Genomic DNA, 14,215 nt, shown 5'->3' on the forward strand with positions numbered 1-14,215 from the left:
AAAAAGCCATAGCAAACACCCAAATCCAGCTTGTGTGACACCAAGGGCTTTGGGACATCAAATGTCCTGTCTGAGAGAGCCTGGCATGGACTCAGACACCAGCCCAGCTGGAAGATATGCCAAAAACATTTTCCCCTTCAGAATGCTGGAACTGGAACCTAGGGAGGGAGGGAGGGAGGGAAGGGCATCCCATCCTTGGAGAAACCCAGCCTTCTCCTGGACACAGCTCTGAACAACCTGATGTAACTTCAGAGTTATCCCTGCTTGGAGACAGAGGTTGGACCAGGGACTTCCTGGGGTCCCATCCAGCCAGAATTACCCTGTGGCTGTGTGCTCTGGGATGGATGGCAAGTGACCATCAAAAACCTTGGCTCTACCTCTGGGGTCTGAGGGCTTTTTTACATCAGAGCCATGCTATTTCATGCTGTATTATCAGGTTAGTCAAAACACTTCTCCAAGCTATATGTCTGCATAATTGCCAGCTACACTCACTTCCCTGGCCCCTGCTGCTTTCCATTGCACCGGGGTTTCAGTCACACAAAATATCCAAATTGTGCACGGAGCCCCCCTTGCCTGTGGGAAGCCAACACCTCCAGGTTGTGTTCCCTGGAGCTGCTCCCCTTGGGAACAGCCAGGAGAGCTGGTGCTGGTGACAGGCACTGCTCAGCTCAGGGTGTCCCTGCGTCACCAGGGCTCTGCCATGGGAAATGCAGTCACACAAAAGAAGGCTTGGTGCTGCTCCAAATGTCCTGTGTGAAGTCCACAGCTCTGCAGATGGTTTGAAGTTTTAGGCATCTCCCAATGAATTGGGATGTATGTTCTCATATCACCTTCCCCCAGTCAAAGGAAGGGATTTCTCCCCAAAAGGACAGGATTTCTCTTAAAATCTCTCTATAGAGACCCACACATCGTGCTGGGCCAACGTTTCCCCTGTATCCACTCTCCTCTGCACATCCTTTTCTTTTTTTGGGATGAGAAATGGAGAAACCAGAGGATTGTCAGTGCTGCAGGGCTCACAGGCTGTTCTCGTGCCACCACAGGCCTGTCTCCTCTCCAGACTAAACAGTCCTAATATTTCCTGTCTCTTCTCACATAGAAATGTGTCTGTAATCACTCTTTTCTCCTGTTCCTTCACCTTTTTGGATGCAGGAGCAGCTCAGGATGTACCTAATCTGGCAGGTTGTCCAAGTTCTGCTGGGGAAATGGGATCACATTTCCCTGTCTCCAGCTTCGTCAAAGCTTGACACCCCCAGAATCAGGAAACAAAGAAATCCCTGCAGAGAGAAGCTTTGCCAGCAAGTCAGGACTATCCTGGAAAAAGCCCCTGGCTTCCTGGAAGACGGGTGCTGAGAAAGGGGTGATGAGAAAAGCAGGGAAATCCTTGGAGATCCTTGGAGCCAAAGGAGGGATGGAGGGAACGTGACCAGCATGGCACAGGGGCAGCCCCAGAGGCCTTCTCCTCCTGCAGGATGTCTGGCCTTTGCCCATTTCCAAACGTGGACATTCCAGAGGGGAGGTAGGACAGACCCATGGCACAAAGGAGCTGGTGGATTGTCCCACGGCTCTCCTGCCCCAAGGGATGAGGGAGATCCAACTTTGCTGCCTCTGACCCTCTGGGTGGCTTTTCTTGCTCTCGTTTTTTGGCCATGGAAGTGTGTGGCTCCAGCAGAGATCCCTGTTTGTACAGGCTGGATAAATCCAAAGGAAACTGCTTACAAGTCCTTCTCACCAGTCTTGCCAAAAGACTGTGATTCAGCGCCACTTTTGGGGGTAGAAATTAATTAGTTCAGGCCCATCACAATTATCTAACTCAACGAGCACGACAATAACCCACTGTCTAATGGTTCTTCATGGCCATTTAGCACCATCTGGGTTGTCTGATCAGGGGCTTTGCAAACAGTTGAAAATGAAGTAAGAAGGATTGCTTGGCCCAGACACCTCTTTTTGCCTCCCAGCTGCACGGACAGTGCAAATAATCCTGATGGACCCATGAGACACAGGGAGAGGGACTGCAGAGCAAACATCAGCCCACAGCTCACCCGGCTCCTCTGAGGCTGTGTCCCCCAGTGGAAGGTGGTGGCCCTGGAAGGAGCAGGGAAAAAGAGCTTGGCCACATGTGTTACACCCCAAACCCACTCCTCTTCCAGCTTTAGGGGCTGAGTTTGGGTGGGTGAACTTCCCCAGCCCCTGGCCGTGCCCTGTGCCACCAGACCCCCAAACAGACACACACACATATGTGGAATAGAGCCTCACTCAGGGCTAAGCCCCAGGATAACCTCAGCAATCCATCCTCCAGCCTCCAGGCAAGGGGAACCACAAGGTATTAAACCCACAGGTCCACAGAGAGATGGACAGGCAGGTCTCCAAGAAAACTTTCTAGATGGGAAACGTAGGCAAGTGTCCCCCTGAGCACCACCTGCAATGTCAGTGTCCATCCTAACAGGCCAGATTTAGGGGTTTAAAATGTGTTTTTTACCCTGCTTGTCTCCACATCTGTTTTTAGCTGGGTGCTGAGTGCTGCAGGCTGCAGTTCTCACAGGAAAACCTGGGAAAGGGGAGTTTTGCTCACTGAGGGCTGCCTGAGGCTGAAGTTTGCAAGCAGGATTTGGCAGGGGGCTGCACAGGGACCCACGGGGGCTCCTCCAAACCCTGTCAGGCTTCCGGCTCCTGTTCTGTGGCACTGAAAAATGAATGGAAATATTGATCCCCTTCCAAGCCGCTTTTAGCACATCCCGAGAAGTTACACAGACACTGGTGTGGGCTCCTGCTCCTCCCAAGTGGGGAGAGAGAATCTGGAATGGCCCAGACAGACCCAGAGGAGAGCTGCACATTGTCCTTCCCTCCTCGACCTTCCCTGGAAGTCAGGAAGACCCAGGTCCACAAGGGATGGAAGTTTTGAACACGTGCCGTGGTGCCGGTCTCAGCCATCACCATCTGGGCCAAGAGGTGTCCAGGGAAAACTGCAAAGAGCTTTGCTGCCTTCCCAGGATGGATTATTGGCCTTTGGAGCTGAATGTGAATCACCAAAAGGAACAAAAAAAGGCTGATTAGAGATGATTGTAATTTGGCCCTTCATCTAAGCAGCTCCCAGCCTGTGATAGATGCACAAAATTCCCGGGACAAACTCTCCAGATGGTGTTGGCCTGCTAATAAACAAGAGATCACAATCACAATGTTGGATTTCTGGATCAGCCTCACCAAATGCTGGCCCAAGCGGATCATGATCCCCAAAAAGGCATTTGGTACCTTTGGGAACCTCTTGCCTTGCAGGTCTGAGCAGCTCCGATGCAAATTGGGACACCCAAGTATTCGAGGAGTTTTGTCCTTCAGGTTGGCAAGGCCAGGGTTAACCCTAATTCATCCAAAAGGATTTTGATGAAGGTTTCGCCTTTGCAATGGCAATTTAACCCTTTCCAGTTGGTCATTTCCTCTGTGAGATCATCTTCCCATGACACAAAAGCCGAGTTTTCCCTCTCTTCCTTGGCCAGGCAGCACATGTGCAGGTTGGGATGGGGATGTCTGGGCTGCCTTGGCTGCTGGCTCAGCCCAAGGGACTTGGTGTCTCTGAGGACAAACAGATGATGGGCTGCATGTGCAGAAGTGGTGAGAGGTGGGACGGGCAGCCACAGCTCAGCTCTGGCTCCCTGCTCCTTCCTTTGGAGATTGCAGCAGCAGAGCAGCCTGATCCCTGCACGGGGCTCAAGACAAGCTTTGGGTGATGCTCTCCCCAAGCCTGGGGGGTCTCTGGTCGTGGTGGGGATGGTCCCTCATCCCCCTGGCGTTCTGCACCCTCAGGGAGCAGCCATGCTCCCCACACCTGGTCTGGGGAGGAGGGATAACGTCATCCACAGCTCCTTGGCACAGAAGTGGTTGCAAATTCCCAGCCAGCAGGCCAGAGGAGAGGCCAGCTGGGGGAAAAGTCCTCGGGAAACCCACAGCCAAGTCTCCCAGCTGGGAATTGGTGGGGAAGGCTCAGGCTCTGCTCCTCACAGGGCCTGGGTTTTGTTCCCTTTCCCCCAGGTATGGGGAGGGAGGAGGAATCTCTTGCAAGCAAAAATCCCTGGGATTTTGTTCTTCAAACATCATAGTTCAGGATGATGCAGTGGGAGATGTCTGTGGAAGACTTGTGGGAAATGACATTCTGGTGATCCTATGGGATGGATTCTGTGCATGCTCCTCTCCCATGTCCTCCTTTTTCCCCCCTCTCCTTGTTTTAGTTTTCAGACATCCTGGAGCTTTGTGAGAGGCTCACCAGAGCCTTGTGATGGGTCACAAAGCTCTCCAGGCTTTGACCCGGGCTCCAGTTCTTGCTTTGATGCCAGCAGGGCAGAGTCTGCTCCCCTTTCCAGCCCATGGTCCCTGCTGGGAGAGATGGGATCTTGGGAAGCAGATGCTGCTTCCTGGGTGGTTTTTCCCCCTGTAGTGAGTTTTGAAGTTGCCAACCACTGGCCATGGCACTGCTCAGACTAATGGAGGGGAGTGTGGGTGAGGAGATGCCCCTTCCTCGGGCTGCACCCTGGGGAATTAATTCCCTGGGGAAAAGGGTGCAGTGGCCCCTGGTAGCCACTCCAAACCGGCCTGGCACGGGGCTGACCAGTCCCTGCAGCCCCTTGCAGAGGGGCTGGTAGCCGGGAACCTGGCCAGGACCAGAAGCTGGTTCCATACAGTCAGGGAATATCATAAAATTAAAGCTCATTAAGCACTTAGAAAAGGGTTTGCATTGAGGGGGAGTGGGCGGGGGGGGCGAGGGGCTGTGCATCTCAATACTGGGCTATTTAGAAGGGAGAATTTAATAACAGGGGGGTTGGTTTTTATGGCAATAGATTTATTCCACCTGGGCTAAGAAATACATTCCACATCTGCCGAGCCGTGTAACCAGACTCTAATTAAAATCGTGTGCCAAGCGAGGGCCTGGCTGTAAAACACAAAGCTGGCTTTTAGAGCGGCTGGGAAGCGTGGCCAGGCGGCCTGGGGGCGGTGGTGGCCGGCAGGACCGGCACGGGGCTGGCGGCAGGGCTGTGCCACCACTCACCGTCCCCGAGGGGTGCTGGAGGGGGATTCCGTGTGTCTGCGGGGACGTGGTGACACGGTGACACCCACAGGCGTGTACTGACCATGGGGACAGCGCGATGGATGTCCCTGCTGGGCTGGGACTGGTGGCTGCGCATAGTGATGGTGACAATGGTGACACCCACACGTGGGATGGACCATGGGATGGCTGATGTCCACCAGAGGCAGTGCACGGGGATTGGTGACACCCACGCGTGTAGGGACAGTGTGACAATGCCGTGTGTCTAACAGGGACAGAGTGGTCATGAGGAAAGGGTGACATCAATGCATTTCACGGGGACGGGGTGACATTCACTCACCTGTAAGGAGCAGGGGACGCGGTGGCAGCCCTGCTCTGTGACAGGGGACAGGGCGACAGTGGTGACAGCTGTGTCCCCATGGCAGCAGGGGACACAGCGCTGAAAGGGTGCCCTGTGGGCCCCACCATGGGACACACTGGTTTTACACTGGGGTTTTACAGCCCCGAACAAACAGCGGCTGTGTCTGGGTTTAACAGCCCGGCCCTCAGACAGCGGCAGCAGCGCCAGTTCTGATGGAGAAACTAATGAAACCTTCGAAATAGTTTGTACGGGAGTAGTGAAGTGAGAAAAAAACCCCAGAGCACTTGCTGCCAAGGAAAATACACTTACCTAGTAAAGCATGAGTAATAAGTGGCATTTTTTACAGCGTGAAGATATAACTTTTCATGAAAACACCAAATAAGGCTCCGTGCGAAAAGTGGCCGGCCTTTCTCGCTGCTTTTTTTTCTTTCCTTCTCTTTCTTCCCTTTCTTTTCGTTCTCAAGGCGCACGTGTGTTTTCCCCAGTGCCCCTTTTGCAGGAGCCTGTTTACGGGGCCGCCTTCACGCCACCCCCGGCGTGGCCCGGCTCGGGTTCCGGCGCCCTGAGATGAAATGAGAAGGGAATGGAAAAACAGGAGCTGCTGCTCTGCGAGACTTTCTATTTTTAAAAGGTTAAAAATATCTATTTTGAGACACCAGCCCAGGAAGCGCTGGGGTGAAGCGACGCGGCGGGACGGGAGGAGTAAACAACGCCGGGACGTGCCGGGCGGCTCGGGAGCTGCGGCTCCGGGATGCTCCTGGGGACAGGGACAGCGAGGGACAGCCGGGGGTGTGGTCACAGGGAGATCAGGAATTGCATAAGGCCGCAGGGCCCGTGCCACGGGATGCTCAGCTCCCAGGCAGGATGGCTTATCTTGCCCAGCATCACAGCCCTGGTGCCCTCGGGGGATGGGACGCTTGGCTACGGCACATGGATGCCACCCCAGGAGTGGGATGTGGTACCCACCGTGGAAGGAAGATGTGGAAAAGCCATCCAACCCTCCAAAATCTCATGGATGCTTTTCCTTCCACCTTAGGTTTGGCAGCTCCACTCCCTTCTCCTCTCTGCCCAGGCCAAGGTGCAGGTGATGCTCGTGGGCTGGCTCCCTGCTGTGCCCTCGTGCCCATCCCTTGGCTCCACCTGGGCAGGAGCACCTGCACCTCATGCACACCACATTCCCCCGACAGAGAGAACCAGCAGCGCTCCAGGCTGGCACAGAGTGGCTGGAATGCTGGAAAAGGTCCTGGGGGTGCTGGTGCCAGGGGCTGGACATGAACCCAGGTGAGCCCAGGTGAGCAAGAGGCCAATGGCCCCTGGGCTGTGCTGGGCCACCTCCAGTGCTGGGGGCAGCTCTGGGCCCCCCCTGACAAGAGAGACCTGGAGGGGGCTGGAGCGTGTCCAGGGCCAGGAACGGAGCTGGGCAAGGGGCTCAGCCTGGAGAAAAGGAGGCTCAACTCCCCTGAAGTTGTGCCAGGGCAGGCTCAGGTTAGACATCAGCAGGAATTTCCCCATGGAAAGGGTGCTCAGGCTTTGGCAGGGGCTGCCCAGGGAGGTTTGGAGTGCCCATCCCTGGAGGTGCTCGAGGGTGGGCTGGAGGTGGCACTCAGAGCTCTGGGCTGGGGACAAGGTGGGCATTGGGCACACCGTGGACTTTGCCAACGTACTGGACTCTGTGATTCCGTGGTCCCTGGTGCTGAGGCATGGCCCTGGCAGGTCCTGCTCTCCCTGGCAATCTCTGAGCTGTGTTTTGCTTCCTTATAAGGCCCTGCAGCTCCCTGTAGCTCCCTGCTCCGTTGTCTGCGGCCGGGCTGGCATGGCCTGTTGGGAGAGCACAATTCCCAGCAGGCTGCCGGGACACCTCCAGCCCAGCCCAGCCCAGCCCAGCCCAGCCCAGCCCAGCCCAGCCCAGCCCAGCCCAGCCCAGCCATCCTCCATCCCTCCATCCCTGTCTCCAATCTGCCCCAAGCCCCAGCGGGAAGAGCTCAGCGCTTTTTTGGAGCAGATCCTGCCCTGTGGGAAGGAGGGTTATAAATCAGCTCAGCTGTCTCCTCAACAAGGGATGGGGCTTTTGCATCCCTCAGAGCAGCACTTCCAGCCCTTTCCCAGGGGCTGCTGGTTCAGAAGCACCAACAAGAGCCCAGTGCAAGCAATAGTTCTAGGCTGAGTGTCTTGACAGTGCAACTCCTCAGTGCACATGCAAAACAAGGATGAAGACTCCTCTGCCTGAAATAAAGCTGTTAGGGAGGAAAGAAACACTATAAACTGCACTTCACTGAATGAACCTCTCCCACTGCCTCTTCTGAGGCTCTTGTAAATGTGGGAAGAGAGAAGCAGTTCCCCCTGAGATTTGGATCTCCAGCTACAAATGACACATGCACAGGTATAAAGACCTCTGCATGTCCAGAAGGAGCCTTTGCCCCCTGAGCCCCACCTGTATCACATCCTGAGGCAGGAGATGTGCTCCATGTTCCAAGGGCCAGAGCCTGGCTCGCAGACACTCCTCCCCCTCCAGCCTCTGGGTGCCCAAGGAGTGGTCCCCACTCCGAAGGGAGCCTTCTCCCTCTCTCCAGGACAATTCCTTGCTTCCAGCATTGCCTGGGGACACTCCAGCCCTGGCCAAGGGGCATCCAGGGACCTGAAGCCCCCCTGGGGCTGGCAGCCCATGGAGTGTGGGAGTGGGGAGTATGAGATCATGACTTTTGGAAGTCTGAAGTTCTCCCGGGTCCTGCTCCTGCAGACATTAAGTCATTTTCCTGAGGAAGTGCCGTATGACGTCGATCTGGTTACAGGAGTCGGGGTGGAGCCGAGAGCTCCAGCGAGACCACGGCAGAGGTGAGGAGCACGAGCACCAGGACACCCTGTCCTGTCCCTCTGCCACAGGAATGACACTCCAGGGGTCCAAGTTCAATACGAATCCTGCCATTCTGAGGTTTCAGATGCCCAAAAACAGTTGAAAGCTTCCAGCCTTGGTTTCGATGGAAGCAATCTTCACCTGCTTTACTAGGGAAATGTCTCTGACTTCCATGCAGTCAAATATCACAACAACCCCTGGATATCAGGATTTGACACATTGTTTAATGAATAAGGACAAATTAATAAAATAAAAAAGTCTGTATTCAATGGGATTTGTTACTTACCATTACCTTTAAAAATACTCCCTCAACTCTACCAAGAACAACAGAACCACTACAGCAGGATGGGTTTTTCTCTCAAGTTAAACTTTCTTCATTAAACCAGAACAGGGTTGTTCATTCTCTGTCCAGGCCACAGCACAGGCACAAACCCAGTGATGCTGCTGGGGTGCAGCAGCTCCTCTCAACCAAACACTGACAACACCAGCCCCTGTCTGGGAGCACTCACCAGCCCAAGCTTCAGGCATGTTCAGGATCAGCTCCTCTGGAAAATCTTTTACATCTCTCTATCAACCTTAGCACCAGCCAAGACCAAGAGCTCCTTTCTGGTTAACAGGATTGCTGTGCTTTATTCCTCTGCCATAACAGGTTCTTCAGGACCATGTGCCATGACACACTTCTTCCAGCAGGCAGATGATGAGATGTCCAGGGAAAAACTCTTCTCTTGTCTGGTTTATGCCTGTAAGAAAACCCTTCAGGCAACCCAAAACCTACCAGCCCCAAAATGCAGCACACATTCCCTGGTACCTGCCTGGTGTTATCAGCAGTGCCCTCTAATCACCCTTCCCTCTGACTCACTGGCCTCCAAGGCTAAACCTCCAGCTCTTTCCCAATAACAGCAAAGCCTTCCCCCAATTACTCCAGAGCCAATTGGGTGGGAAGCCTCAAGGATGTTTTTGTAAAGACAGAACACCAACAGTGTCCCAGTCTATAATTAGCCATCTGAGAAAGTTACAGAGGATACGTTCAAGGAAGAAAAGAGTAAGAGAATTTTATATGCACTGCTTTGTCCAAAAAAAGATTATGAAAGGCAGAGCAAAAACTATTTACCAGTCTTGGGGGGAAAATGAAGTACATTTCATTCAGTTAAAGCTGAAGCAGATGTTCAATATTTGTGTCTGTGCCTGAAGACCTGCTATGTTACAGCTCCTACCCAATGTGAACATCTGGATCAATCTGGAGAGCTGAGGGTATACAAAGAGGGGAGGAAAACACCACAACTCCAAACTGAGCAGCAAAGGAGTGATTAAAAAAATACAATTTCATGTGACCAGACTTAACAGCCCTTCAAGAGTTCCTCTAGATGTTGCTTCTAGCTGGCAGTTCCCACACCGCTTAGTGAAGATGACTGAAATTATTGCAGTAACAAATAAAAACTTTTCTCTGATACAAAATCCAGTCCAGAGTGCTTCCTTACACAGTAAGCAGGACACCTTGTGTAACCAGGGCTTGCACGTTGGCCTCCACAAGCAGCAGCAGCTTGCAGAGAGCCACACAGAAAAAGGGAGCAACACTCCCAAGCTGCCAAGAGGACTGGGAGATAGACCCAGTTCATTTCTTCTGGAAAAAGCCCACGATGGAGACCTGTTTGTTGGCTCTGTTGGCAGGAGCTGCCCCTTTCTTCGTGCTCTTCCTTTCTTCCTTTGGTTCTCTCTTGGTGGGCAGCAGGGGTTGTTTGTGTGGAGCTGGTGCCTTGGGCTTGGAGAATTCATCCTCGCTGTCCGTGCAGGATTCACTCTCATAAACCTTCTCAGTCACTGGTGGAAAGAAGAGGGAAGGGAGCAGAGGATGATGATGGTTAAGCCATCTCTACACCAAAGACCTCCCCACTGCAGCCTTCCCATTGCACTCCTGGAAAGGAATGGTTTGGGTCCAAGGAGCACATGCCAGACATAGGGATTAAGTCCATTGCTCAAGCTTAAGCAGTAGGAAATGGACTCGGGTTGTGCCAAGGGAAGTTTAGGTTGGGTATTAGGGAAAATTCCTTCCCTACAAGGGTTGTCCAGCCCTGGCACAGCTGCCCAGGGCAGTGGTGGAGTCCTCATCCCTGCAGGGATTTAAAGCTGTGTGGATGTGGCACTTGGGGCCATGGGCCAGCGTTGCCTTGGCAGTGCTGGGGGAACAGTTGGAGTCAATGACCTCAGAGGGCTTTTCCAACCACAGTGATGCTGAGATTCTAATTCGTATGGCAAAGGCTGACAAGCAGCATCCTGATGAATCCAAAGGAGATCAGAATCAGTAGTTTAGCATGAGACAATGGAACATCTACTTTATGGCTAATCCCCACCATTCTGACTGGGTCTAATTTTCACAGCCAAAGCAAACAGATTGTCCAGAAATCCAGGCAAGACAACCTGGAGACATCCCCAAGCTGCTCTCACCAGCATATTGCACAGTAAGGGAAGAGCAAAGTAGACACTGCCCATCTCGAGGGGCACAAACCCTTTGGGGCAGCTTCTTTCCACAGAGGATGCCAAAGAGGGCAAATATAAAGAAATCCTTTCTGAAAAATCAACTCAAAGCTGTGTCTGCAATCAGAGACTGCCTGAAGGGGGTTGCCAGCTCACTGCAGTCGGAGCCCGGCGATGGAAAGGCCAGGGATATAAAACAACGCTCACGGAAATTAAACTGGAGTCAGCTCCACTGATGAAAGTCACCGTCACATCCCAGTAAATGTTGTTATATCAGCTTTCCCAGCAGTGCTCTGGGATTCTTCTAGTAAGCCATTCTTCTTTAGCAACTGTATTCTTTTAAACAGCTGTCTTAACTTCCCTTCTTCTGGGAAACTGGCTTTCGCTTGTATTAATGCATCAAGTTAAATAAGGTTTCCTACGTCACCAGAGACTGGGAAGAGGAATGCTATGAAATCCTCCGGGGCAGCTCTAGCAGAACCTCAAACAGGGACTGCAAACCAAGCAATCTCCCTTCACAGGCAACAGGCTTTTCAGGGAGCAGCCTCCACAGACCACTGGGCGAACTTAAAAACCTTATCCTGTTGTCAGCCCTGTCAGGAGCTGCTGGGAGCTCCCGAAGTGAAGTTAACCCCCTCCAGCTGCAGTAACACAGCTTAGATCGACTTTCTTTGGCTGCAATCTCAGCTGAACTTCAGCACAGCACCTGTGGGTACACAGATACAGTTACTGGTGCCCCACTCACAGCCAGCCTCCCTAAATCAGAGTGGCTCCAATGATGGGAGCTCTAAAATGCTGTAACACAAATTTCCCTCCAATGCACACGTGGATATTCCAATCTCCAAGTCCATGTGTGTCCTTTGAAGCTTTAGAAAGTGCAAGGTAGAAACACACAAGCTTAAACCTCAGTAATTCCCCTTTAGCAGAGACTAAGAGGAGGCCATCAATCCATGGATTTCTGTTGATGCCTAGGAATGTGTATTGTGCTTAACTCCACACACACTTTAATTGCTCAATTTCCCTCAGGGCTAATCCCTAAATTACTTTTGCTTTTTGACACCAATTCCTTGCTATTGCAGCTATTGTGAAAACCATCACTTAAAACTGTGGAGAAATATAAAGCACAGCATCATTCTAATGTTAAGATTTAACATCTCTTAAAACCTAGTGTTTGTTTAAAAAATAAAAAGAGGAGAGGGGAAAATAACCCTGTATTTCAAAGAATAACAAATATTTACGTTAGCCTGGGAGATTTGCAAGTTATTTAGCCTTTGAATTATTTGACCTGTGCATGGAAAGGGTGGAGAGAAACTGGGCAATAACCAGACAGCAAGTCCTGCACAGCAGGCTGCAGGATCTGTAGTAGAGAAAGCAGCATCTCCTCCCTATCCAGTTCCTCGGTATCCCAGCTCCATCCCTCTGTCCATCCCACAGGACCTGTCTCCCAAAGGCATGACAGGCCCTTGCATCCCCTTTTCATAAAATGGCTATGAACTGTAAAACCACGAGTCTGGACTTTCCAGGGACTGTGAAACCCTGTGGGGGTGAAGAGCAGAGAAACAAAGGCAATACTCCCAGCTGAACCAGGAAGAGACATTCCTGCACTCTGGATGCAGAGTCTGTAAAACTCAACTCCCCATCTAATGCTGTTTTGTTCCATTTTCCCTCCAAGTGTGTTGATGGCTCTGTCTGGGCTGGGAGAGCAAAACACCCCATAAGGTAATGAACCAGAGCTGTGGGTAACTCTGTGCAAGTCCAGTTCTTGGACAAGAATGCAGCACTTGGGATTTCAGTCCCAGTAGCTGAGAGCTACAGCTTGGTGTTTCTCGAAGGGAGGCACACCAAGCTAATGGGAAACAGAAGATGCAGCTCTGCAGACAGGTGCAGACAGACACAGGCTGAGTCTGGGCCAGGCAGCTCCGGAGCTGGGCCAGGAATGCCCGAGTCTCTGCATGCCCAGCACCACGACAGACCTGTACAGCAGCACCACATCTTCCCCAGCACTGCTGAGCTCCACTGACGTCCCCTCAGCCCAGCCAGGCTGGAGAATGAAAGCATCCCATACAAGCAAGCATTACCAAAAACACATTCCAGCTCTTCAGCATTTAAAGCCTCCAAAAAAAAACCCCAAAACCAAACCAACATATTCTGAAGGTTTGCATCTCCGCTTCAATGTCAGGACATGGAGGAAACAAACACAGTGGTGTGACACTGCTTTCTCCAGGTCACAGGAGGAAGCACAGTCCAGCCAGGATGGAATTCAAAGCCTCTGGCTCTCAGGACTTCTGTAGGGACTCTCTTCCCTTCTAAAAGCAGAGACACCCTTATCAGAAACAGAAACCCTATGAAGTATTTAAGCCCCAACTTATTCCCTCTTTATCTGACATACTCTAAGTTTCTTTAACATATAATCAAGTTCTGCACAGCTCTGGTTTAATCCTCAAAGGAAAAAAAAAAAAAACCAACAAAGTTATCTCACCCAGAATTTATCCCAAACCCTAAACCTCTTTCTGTACTATCTTTAAAAGTTTGTAGCTTTGGAGAGGAGAGTAAATGAAGGTGGTAATCACGATGGCAGGAAGAAAGGGAAAAGAACTGAAGGAAAAATCTGTGAATAATCAAAAAAGGGTAAGGATTCAGTTCCAGCTCTGACTCCCTACCCAGGCCTTCACCAGAGGTGCAGCTACCTCAGTGTGGGAGCAGGAGTTCCAAGTGTGATTTTGGGAACCTCTTTCTAAGCCTGGAGAGGCTGGCCTGTTAAAAAGGCCAATAAAATGAGCTCCAGTGAGTGCAGGGCACAGCCAGCCTTACCCATGCAGCCTTCCTCTTCATCAATAAACATCTTGGATTTCAGCACACGCTTCCGCTTCCTCTTCCTCCCTCCAGCCGACACCTGGAGGACATTGCAGCATTGTGAGAAAGCAGGAGCTCATTTCTGGCAGCTCAGCACTCTAATCTGCTCTCACCTCTGTGGAAGCAGGCTCCAGTTCAGCTTTTGGAGCAGGTGCAGGTGGTGGAGATGGAGCTCTCTCTTCCTCGAGCGTGGGGGAAGGTGGGACATCTGCCAAGAAGAAGAACACCTTGATGGCACTCATGTTCCACACAGTTCCCAAAGGAAGGAGAGTGGGATAGGATGGCAGAAGCACGCTGGGGATTTTTGATAAGCCAAAAAAATCCGCTCCACCAAGAGAAACTTTAAAACCAGGCACAGGAGCTGGCAGGTTTTAGCTATACATTTCACTTACTTATCAAAAAGAGTGACTGTAATTTGTTTAGAAATTAAAACTGTGGTAAAAGAGTTGATGCTTCACTGGTGGTGCTGCACATCCCAAACAATCCATGCTATTAGCTTAAGCCAAGAATTAAGTGCAGTACATTATCACACATCCTAAAAGATTGTTAAGGGATTGGGATTTTTTCAAACCTTTATTTGAAAACAAAAAGCCCCACAAAAAAGGAAGGTGATTCCCTCACTGTTTCATCTCCTTACTCTCCTCTGGGT

The 14,215-nt window shown here is 51.7% G+C and overlaps 1 protein-coding gene across 4 annotated transcripts in view; it reads right to left on the reverse strand.

The window, feature by feature from the left end:
* Positions 1 to 8,445: 8,445 nt before the first annotated feature.
* The window catches only part of POLD3 (DNA polymerase delta 3, accessory subunit), a 28,283-nt gene continuing 22,513 nt past the window's right edge, over positions 8,446 to 14,215 (reverse strand). For all 4 annotated transcript variants that reach the window (XM_088158806.1, XM_088158804.1, XM_088158805.1 and 1 more), the window contains 3 exons: positions 13,680 to 13,774; positions 13,525 to 13,606; positions 8,446 to 10,059 (listed from right to left, as the gene is read on the reverse strand). In XM_088158806.1, coding sequence (XP_088014932.1) covers positions 9,854 to 10,059; positions 13,525 to 13,606; positions 13,680 to 13,774 — 383 coding nt within the window. In that variant the 3' untranslated portion in view covers positions 8,446 to 9,853. The remainder of the gene's footprint in view (positions 10,060 to 13,524; positions 13,607 to 13,679; positions 13,775 to 14,215) is intronic.

The sequence above is a fragment of the Sturnus vulgaris genome, chromosome 2 (genome assembly GCF_052056855.1).
Source record: "Sturnus vulgaris isolate bStuVul1 chromosome 2, bStuVul1.hap1, whole genome shotgun sequence".
Lineage (NCBI taxonomy): Eukaryota > Metazoa > Chordata > Aves > Passeriformes > Sturnidae > Sturnus > Sturnus vulgaris.